This window comes from Bacillus rossius, chromosome 2 (assembly GCF_032445375.1).
Source record: "Bacillus rossius redtenbacheri isolate Brsri chromosome 2, Brsri_v3, whole genome shotgun sequence".
In the NCBI taxonomy this organism is placed as follows: domain Eukaryota; kingdom Metazoa; phylum Arthropoda; class Insecta; order Phasmatodea; family Bacillidae; genus Bacillus; species Bacillus rossius.
In genome coordinates, this window is record NC_086331.1 from 107,726,149 (window position 1) to 107,736,212 (window position 10,064).

The following is a 10,064-nucleotide window of genomic DNA, read 5'->3' on the forward strand; positions in this document are numbered from 1 at the left end:
AAGACTCAAAAATAGGCAGCGACGAATCAATGAGTAAGCTGAAGTCCATAGTCAGTAGTCCACACAACATCAGCATCGCATGCCATAGGCAGGTGCACGTATGTCCAGGCTGCTCCCAGCTGACGGAGTCCACGAGCTTCCAACTTCCTTGGAGCGCCGCACCGCAGTAGCGCAATCCCGCTGCGGTTACCCAAAACAAAACAAAATTTGGAAAGCAAAAGTGTACTAAAGCTAACAACACAACCTAATTAACAGTTATAATAAAATGGCAAAGTGTGAAAACTCGAAAGACAAATATATTAAATTATTTATTTTTTATTTATTTATTTTTATTTGTAACATGCTTATTAAAAGTTACGTAAAATAACTTAGACAATAGACAAATTAATAAGCCTAACTGACAAGTCTAACAAAAAAGAAAACTTTGAGGTGGGCACAGCAATGTAAGGCAGGCTCTGCTCACAAGGCAGGCGCCGCCTACTAGGCAGGCAGGCACCACCTGCATGCAAGCATTACTCAAAAGCAGAATATGTATACTCTCAAGGACTGGCATCTGTATGTGTTAATTAGCTGCAGAAGTAGGTTGGTTTGAGCATTAAGTATAGTTGCTGCATTTGTGTTCGCCCTCGTCGTCACTACCCTTGTTACATATATTCACTGCTTAGCGTTTACAGAGTTTCATTTACTAAATAATTTGTATTAATTATGGGTAATTGTGGTACCAAATTAGTACTTTTGTATGAAAGCTTATGTAACTTTGTTATTTGCAGAAACTTAGAAGTTCATGGGAAGTTAACATATGTGTAGTGTAAGTACAACTTGTTCAAACCTAGGTCATGCACGCACAAGAGTGTTACACTAGCCTGTTCATTCTGATAAACATTGATGGTAATTTAATTTTAAAGTTCTTCTGAATTAATTTTGAAGTATTCTAACACATTTTGTATTGCAAGTTTAGTTGTTATATAATCCTATATTCATGCTTGTAACAGCTATGCTGTATTGTTCTCCCCTTTTTTGTGCTAGTGCATAACAAAATTGTTGTAAGTGGTTGCTATACTTTTTTTTTTAAGTTCAAATATTACTGCTAAGTTCAGTACAATAAATGTGGAATAGATTAAAAGTGTTATTTTCTAAATTTAATATACTATTTTGTAGTATCTTATAACAAAATAGGATTTTTTTAAATTGTGTGTTTTATCCTTGTGCCTATTTCTTCCTCAATGGGGCATACGTTAAATTCAGTGTGATCCAAATTTCATTCAACTTTGTCGCAAGTTGCTGTTTTAATTGCTCTAGAAGAATAATGTATCAGAAAGTAATCATTGATTCATAATCTTATTATCAGAAAGTAATCATTTATTCATAATCTTACATGAGAAAACATAATTATGTTGCAATTGTGCAGTACACTTATCCCTCACTTAGCACGACTAATTCGTTCCTAAAAATGCTTGTGTTATTTTAAATAGCGTATTCTGAAGCATTAGTTTCCATAAATAGCAAGGCTAATTTATTTAATGTGTTCCAAAATTGTGTATGAAAATATATTTTACGTAGCCCCCAATATAAATGTGTTGAATAACACTCAACTATAAATATGTCACACCATTTATCTTTATATGTCTCCCATCACACTTTGTAGGACAAATACGACACCGCGTAATGGGAGACACGTGGTTATGTACTCTATCGTCAGTCGGCTGGCTAACTTGCCCGCCTGGGAGTGACCTACAACTCACGTCGTGTACCTTTCCAAACCATCCTTTACTAACAGTGAAACCGATATTACTGTCCGGATAGTTACATTTTAATTTTTTATTCACGTATCACCACTTGGTTCACACCAATCCTGTCAGGCCAATGATTATCAGTGAAACCGATATTACTGTCCGGATAATTACATTTTAATTTTTCAAAAATTAATTTTTTATTCGCGTATCACCACTTGGTTCACACCAATCCTGTCAGGCCAATGATTATTTTTTTTCAATGCAACATTCATTTAACAACCTTTTCCATGTGAATCATCTGTTCATTTCTGTTCTGGTATCTAATGTCAAATATATTTCTGCTAGTACAACCATCATCATCAGACTTGTATAAACTTTTGGTAAGAGTCCTTATTTCGTACGATTGTACGCACAGTTGACTTGATTAAAACAAAAGTGCGACCAACATAAGCGTGGCCTTCATGACAATCTGCGTGCCGTAATACTTGTAGTTTTGTCTCAAATACTTGAACACGCATTACGAGTGATCAAGCATGTGCAGTTACCAGCAGCTGAATGGGCAGACGTTGCTTTTGTTTGAGTGAATTCTCTGCAACTGGCTAGACTAAGTTCACGGCCCGGCAACAACGGTACGGCACAGCGGCATACGCGCGGATGTAAAAAATTTGGTCCTTTACACTCCATGGCCGCAATTTAACTTGCCATAGCTGATGTTTGTACAACAGCCGATAGCGTAGACAGACCTTTGCGCGCATCTCTTCCCCCCCTTCTTTGGCTAACTGTATTCCACGACACATCTGTTGTTTACAGCAGAAGTTGAAACAGACTTCGTGGTGTTCGTGCTTGATTTTTTTTTTGCCTGCCGAGATTTTGTGCTAACTGAAATTTACAGACATGCTATTCGAGACTGGGGCTGTAAAATTCACATCGTGCTAAATGAATCCGCGGAATCTGAAGACGTGTTAAGTGAGGGATAGGTGTACTGTAAATATTGTACTGTGTATTGGCACAGTGAACTATCCCTGAGACCTGTGTGATGTGTTTTATGCACTGCTGTGAAAAAACACCAGGTATGCATCACTGTCAGGTCTGTTATGCCCTATTCTTCAAATTAATTTTGACAGTGTTTGAAGTCTCTTCATGGGTGTAATGTAATTAAATTGTAATCAGTAATCATGCGTATGGGTTTTTAGTCAATTATTTGACCAGTTTCATAATTCATGGTAAATTGTTAGCGGCAGTTAACCACTTAGAAAGAAATATACTTCCTTGTGTTGCGTTTTTTTAATTGGTTTGTAATTCCAATGTGTGTTTCCCGATTAACTCTTTTGTTTTACAAATTTCAGTAAAGTTCCATAATGAAGTTTTTTTTAGTTTTTAACTAAGTTTTGATACTTGCATTTTTGTTAAACTTCTGTTTACAAATGCTAGAATTATTATTAGATCACAAAAGTATTTATTGAAAACTACAAAAAATTACTTTCTTAAAAAAATTTAATATGACGTAAAAGCTTGTTTTGATCCTATGAATGAATTGTGTGTTCAAAACGTTGCATGTCATTCAAAGAATTTATACATCAATAATGTTTCTGTACTTGGCCTTCTCCAAGAGTAATGAAAATCATTTAACCAGAATTTGAATCACTGAACTGTATTTTTATCTAATCTTTAAAATTTTGTTGCACTGGGGGTAGTATGTAGGTGAAAACTTATGGACATACGCCATTGGTAGACATGTCAGTCGCAGAAAGCCAAGTTTGAAAAAGAAAATATGTAAATATGTACCAAACATTGTTAGATATTGTCAAAAAGAAATAATTTCACGTGTAATTCTGAAAGTCATTAAAACAATAAAAAACTAAATGGGAAAACATAAAAAAAGGTAGTAAAAGGGGGCAAAACTAGGATATAATTACTGACAATGTGCAAAAGCTCTGGATGGCAACTAAGACAGCACTGACAAAAACTTAAATGAAACAAGGTGGCGCAGTAGTAAGACAGTGGAATTACACCAGAAGACCCAGTTCTGCCATCCTGTTTCCTGAAATCACTCAAGCAAATTCTTACTGTAGGCCATGGCCAATTCTTTCCCCAATATCCCTGATCTGTGTAGTTGTGCGTTCATAGTTTGTAACGACCTCGCTGTCGAAAAGGCGAACACAGTAGCAATAAACTCAATTTACTTGGAATTTAGTTTAATGCACCGATGAAAACACAGGTGAACATGGTATTCTGATTTTTTCATATTTACGTATTTTGTCAGTCTTTGTTTTTTGTGTCTCACAAAAGCTTTGCAATTTTATTGTCTATTTTTGTTATCAAATAATAACAAAATAATTATTTTTCATATAATTGATAATTTATGTATACTTTATATTTTATATCCTTTATAAAAACATTGTGTACGAGCTGTTGCCTCAGTAGTTAGAGCTCCTGGCTGGTGAGTCAGGGTTCCAGCCAGGTTTGGAAATTTTCACTTGTAAGAATATTCCTTCCTTGGTTGAGGACTGTGTTGTGCTGTTCCTTCACCTTCATGCTGGGGAGGCAAATTGTATCACCTTTTTCGCCTACTCATAGCTGTGACCTCTATCGATCAGCCCTTTGCCATCATCACAGGAACATTAGACATGTATGAATAATTAAAACCACATACTTTTTTTTTTTAACCTTTCTAACTAACCAATAATTGGATTGAAATTGGAACTGGTATTTTTTCAGTTGCTTCTCATTGATACACCAATTCTATAAATCAGTACATATTGACAAAAACAAAGACTTTATTTAGGCATTTACATTCTACGATAACTTCTAAATTGGGCATCACATATAAAAAAAATCCAAAATGCTTCAAATATCAGTTCTTCTTCAGCAAAAAAAAAAAAAATGTTAGGAATATGTTATTTCTGAAAATGTTCCCTTCCAGCTTTCCTGTTTTCAGAAGTATGGCAGAGACATCATCCATACTTGGTAATTTTAGTTTTTAGCTGTTGTAAGTAGATGCTTTTGTATTTCATTTGTGTACTTGATTACTTGATGTTGTGTATTTGATTACTTGATGTCCTAGTTGAAACATAGTGTTATGTTTACAGATGGTGATCATTCACATAGGAACAAACAACTTTGGTCATAGTCCTTCCCAAATTGTAGAGGGGATTGCAGCAGTAGCAAAAGCTGTCAGGCAGAAACAACCTGAAGCATCTGTGACTGTCACAGTAAGTAGTTTCTATCCATATGTTAAATATTCTTGCAAAAATTATGAGGTTGGGGTTATGCAAAATTACAGCCTAAATTACATGTTGGAAGCTTAAGAGAACACGGCTTAAGAAGTCACTTAAACACCTTGTGAATCACTGTTATTCAGAGGTACCATGAGCGCTGCAATCGGGAGTGGGGGGACTCATCCCCCCCAATAATTAATAACTAACCCACAAAATGCATTTTATTCTACTAAATCCAAAATTTGCATACTACCTTACATGTGAGAATGGAGAAATAAGTGAGATAAGACAGTGAGACTGACAACTGCCAGGTTATGTCTATTTTCAAGGAAAAGAAAGAGGTCAGTGTAGAACAAAGATGCACAGTGTGCTGTGATGTGTTGCTTTCTAGGGAGTGGTGGCATGAGTAGTGTTCCAGAGTCATTATAAACCATTGAGACTGCAGTGTTTAATTTTATCAGTTTTTCAGTACTGTCTTCTGTAAGTTCTTGGGCATACAAGATAGGAAAGTGACAATACATCCTCTACAATTAATTGTTACCTTGACAAAATTAATTTTCATGCTGTTTCTTCTATATTTTGTGGAGATTTCAAATGCTCGTTTCACCCCAGGAAAATCTGTTCAGGAGTGACTCAGTCGGTGCCGTATTACAAATTGTGCAGAGTTAAGGATTGCCAGCTCAAAGAACTGTTACTAAATCCACATGTGGACTACCATCCAGGCTGTGTTCTGAGTTGGTATCACTCCAATTCATAATGCAATTCTTTAACATGTAACATGCTTCCCCTCACAACACTTTCCCATCCCTCAGTTCCTCGGTGTCACTCGCTCTAGGTCACAATGTGTTCCTCATAAGTTTAGTCCTAGGTTGTAACTAAGGCTGGGGTTATAAACTATGCTTGAATGCAACATTGCAACAATGTAACATGCAATTAATGCTAGAAAACCACTGTCGTTTATGACGTACGGAAATTTAAATACCGTAAATTTATTCCTGGGCTTATTTTGTTTATTCATGTGTATCATGAAAACATAAAAGTGTCAATAATTTCATTTTAAAGTGTTACTTTCTTCTACTGTGAAAATTTGAATGAGTGCAAATGTTGTGTATATAATAAAAACAACATCGTGGCCTTCTATGCATATAACATCTGGGCCTTTAAAATATTTTGTAACACTCCACTTTAAATATGGAAGGCGGAAATGCAAGCTGAAACGCAATAAGTTGAAAGTTGGGCAATGCTTGGTTGCATTTTTGGGTGTTGTATAAATTATGAACAAGTATTTGAAAACATTGTTATTGAACTATTTGCATCTTGCATTTCTTGCATTATTGCATTTCTTGTGTAGTTTATAAATTCAATCTTAGTAATATTTATATGGAAACAATTATGTAAGAACTGTTTCATTATATTGATGTACATTACTTATGATGTGTTAAGTCAATTTTTGCCAAAAACAAAATTACTGCTTACTTTTTTGTTCACATGTATTTATGTTATTTGGTATGTTCTTTGAAAGTTTAGTCACTTGGTGAAATATTTTGAACATATGCATTGCAGAACCGTTGTCTGTCGTAGAAAACTAGGACTGATAAAATATGTTAAAAGGTACAAAAACAAGCAAGATTAGCTATTGTCAAAAGAAAAGAGTGTGCTTCTTTTGTGTTGGATTGGTTCCTTAATCTAGCAAATCACAGAATAAAGACAATCCATTCTCATTTTCTTAAAGCTGTTTGGTTTTTTGACATTTTTGTAAAACAGTGTGTACCATTCTTAATATTTTCTTTGCTTCTGGGTGTAGGCTGTGTCAGGTAATTGTCTTGCGACGTTCTGGCAGTCATTGCAGCTGCCATCATCAGGTAGTCTACCTGACAATGACTGCCGAAACGTCGCAAGACAATTACCTGACACGGCTTACACCCACAAGCCAAGAAAATCCAGACAATGGTCATGAAAGTCTGTGATCTTTATTGTTAGTAGTTTAATTTTAGGAGTGTTAAAATAATTGTGAGTTTAATGAATATCCTAGTAAAAGCTATTAAATTGTTTTAACCATGTGTGCATTCTTTGTAGGGTTTAAGTTTTGCATGTTTTATTCTTTCAAAATTTATTTATTTATTTTACTCTTTTAATTTTCAGACATTACTACCTCGGGGCGAGCATCCAAATCCATTACGCACACGTAATTTGGAAGTGAATGCAATTTTGGAAACTTACAATTTTGGTTTCAAAGTGCACCTGGAAGTCATCGATGCAGGATTTGTGCATCCAGATGGCTCCATATCTCATATCGATATGTATGATTATCTACATTTAACTGATGAAGGTTACCATAAAGCTTTTGGAGAACTATATGAGTACGCCAAGAACTATGTTGGAGTAACTCCATCATATTGTGTAGACAATGCTGAGGACACTGCTGAATGGGAGGAAGATGAAGATGAAAGTATTAGTGGTGGTGCTGGTGAAGATGATAAAAACAATGTGGAAGATGTATTACAATAAGTTATTATGTGAATAAGACTGAAGGAACAACTCACGAAAACATGAATTTGCTCATGTATTGAATGATCTGTAAATTTTTCAATACACAAATTATTTTATTATATTTATAACATGCTTTGTGCTGTGAAGCTTGTGTCAGTATTTTTGCCATTTTTTTAAAATAGTAATTCAATGCAAAATTTTGCTCATTGCTGTAGGTTGCAATTTTTCTTGTTAATTGTAGATGTATATCTAATCTATGCTGTTTATAACTGCATAATAGTTGATTTATTTGATTTTTTGTTTGGTATAGACTCACCTAAACAGAGCAACATGATAACTATAAATGTTTCATATAGTTAATTCTTAGTATTGAATAACTTTAAAAAATTAACATTTTGCAATAAAATATTAGGTATACCATTTGTTGCATTTGTTAGAAATTTATAGCATTAATTCATGCCATTTTTTATTGTAAGATTATTATGTTCAGTTTTTGTGCTGTAAAATATGCAACGGCTAAAATTTAATAATAATATTGTACGCTTGTTACTATTATAACTGCAAGTGACAGTGATAGTTTGATATGATGTATCAGTTTCTGAATAGTCTTTGAGCAAATAAATTAAGCAAAAATATTTATTTAAATATAAATTCTCGTTATTAATATATTATTAGTGACATTTGTGAACCAACTGTATTGTAGCTTTATGGTACTTGGTGAAAGTGTTAATTTTTTAGTATATGTTTTATTTTGGACATTGTGAGTGTAAAGTTTTTTTTTTAAAGATAAGCTTATTCAGTCTACATATTTTTTACACAAATGAAAAAAAAAACTATTCAGACAACAACCAAACACATTTAGGATTTATAGATAAAAAATTTATATCCAGAATACTCTGAAATTCAATTTGTTACTCCTAAAATATGATACAGTAAATTAAAAAAAAATTTATATATATATATCTACTTATTTATTGAAATGTTCACTAATTCTGTCGTTCAGAGTTATTGTCTTTAAACATTTAGGAATATGTAATTAGAAAGATATAGCTTATTGAGCATGTAAATTAGACCAGCTGTGTTTGGAATTTTATGTTTTTTGAGAATTATTTTCTTGTTTGAGTTGCATAAATTTCAGTGTAGACTTAGGCAAGGTGCTGTAGATTGTCCTACATAATTAATTATGAAATTACCAGGTTATTTTCATGGGAGAGAAATTAGTAACACACATTTGCAGTACAATAAAATTTTACATTCATTAAAAATATCACTCCTACTTGAAGAACTTATATTTCTCTGAGAGTTACGGAAAAATGCTGAACATGGTTGGATCTTAAAAATATACATATAAAGGCCCTAGCTCAGGGGTCTGTAACCTTTTGAGTCGGAAGAGTCAAAAATTACAATTTACAAAATTTCAAAGGTTTTAAAGAGCCACAAAAAGTTTTCTTGCCAACAATAAATAGTACTTGCCTAAATAAAGTGTTTTGATAAAAAAAACTAATCTTTTTATTTATAAGAAAAATATACATTTATTCATATATAAGTAGTTTTTTTTTTCACAACAAATTAGATAATATATATGGTATTATTAGATAATCACTTATTATTTAAGTAAAAAATTAAAACATTTACTTACAACACTAACTTGTACTTCAATAACAAACAATTGAGCAAACAAATTCAATGAAAGCGATGGCTTTGCATGGTTATTCAAGTAGAAAATTTAAACTTTACTAAACAATGTAACTTGTACTTAAAAATAAAAACAATATCCTACATTTGAGCAAACAAATTCAATGGGAGCGTTGGCTTTGCATGGTTTTAGAAAGTTTGGATAAATTTGGCTCATAACTTGTTTTAAGTTTCAAACATGACTCTAAATTTTCATTTGTTAGTTGACTTCTTACTTTACTTTTAATTATATTCATGCAAGAGAATGCTTGCTCGCACGAATATGTCGATCCGAAGATAGTCAGCACTCCAAATGCCAACTTCTTAACCTCACTGTAGCAATCTGGAAGACTATTCCATGCGTCGAATATAAGTGCCTCAACTCGCGGCATTTCTTTTAAAGCTGTCCACTTTTGTTGCGTTATATACATACATTTTTGGACCTCCTACTCTTCCAATTTTCTTTTCAACTCTGTAAATTTTCCACTCCACAAAGCTTTACTTTTTAAATCGATCAATTGCATTTCTAGAGAGCCAGTATAAACTCCAATTGGCTCAATGTGGATTTTGTTACTATTTGTGTTGAGAAGATTTACTATGAATGCTAGAGTGGTTTTGTTGGTTTTGAATTGCTGAAATCTGTCAGCAAATTCATCTTTAATTTTTTTTTATAACTGTGCTAAAATAATTTGTGTCAACAGTTGCACTGGGTTTATCGCGATATTGCTTTAGAAATTGAAAATGGAGTAATTGATCACTCTGAATATCTTCTGCAAAAATAATTAATTTTTCTTTGAAACAAACCAATTCTTCTACCAAAACATAGGCTGGGTTTCCCTTTCCTTGAAGTTTGAGATTCAGCTCATTTAATTTCGCTGTGATATCCACCATAAAGTAAAATTTTTTCAACCATTTGCCGTTCTCTAATTCTATGTCGAGCCAGGTTCTC

General features: G+C 33.4%; 1 protein-coding gene across 3 annotated transcripts in view; it reads left to right on the top strand.

Moving 5' to 3' along the window:
- LOC134529587 (platelet-activating factor acetylhydrolase IB subunit alpha1) overlaps positions 1-8,092 on the top strand; it is a 38,714-nt gene extending 30,622 nt beyond the window's left edge. For all 3 annotated transcript variants that reach the window (XM_063363836.1, XM_063363838.1, XM_063363837.1), the window contains 2 exons: positions 4,823-4,945; positions 7,094-8,092. In XM_063363836.1, the coding sequence (XP_063219906.1) occupies positions 4,823-4,945; positions 7,094-7,459 (489 nt within the window). In that variant the 3' untranslated portion in view covers positions 7,460-8,092. The remainder of the gene's footprint in view (positions 1-4,822; positions 4,946-7,093) is intronic.
- Positions 8,093-10,064: the final 1,972 nt, after the last annotated feature.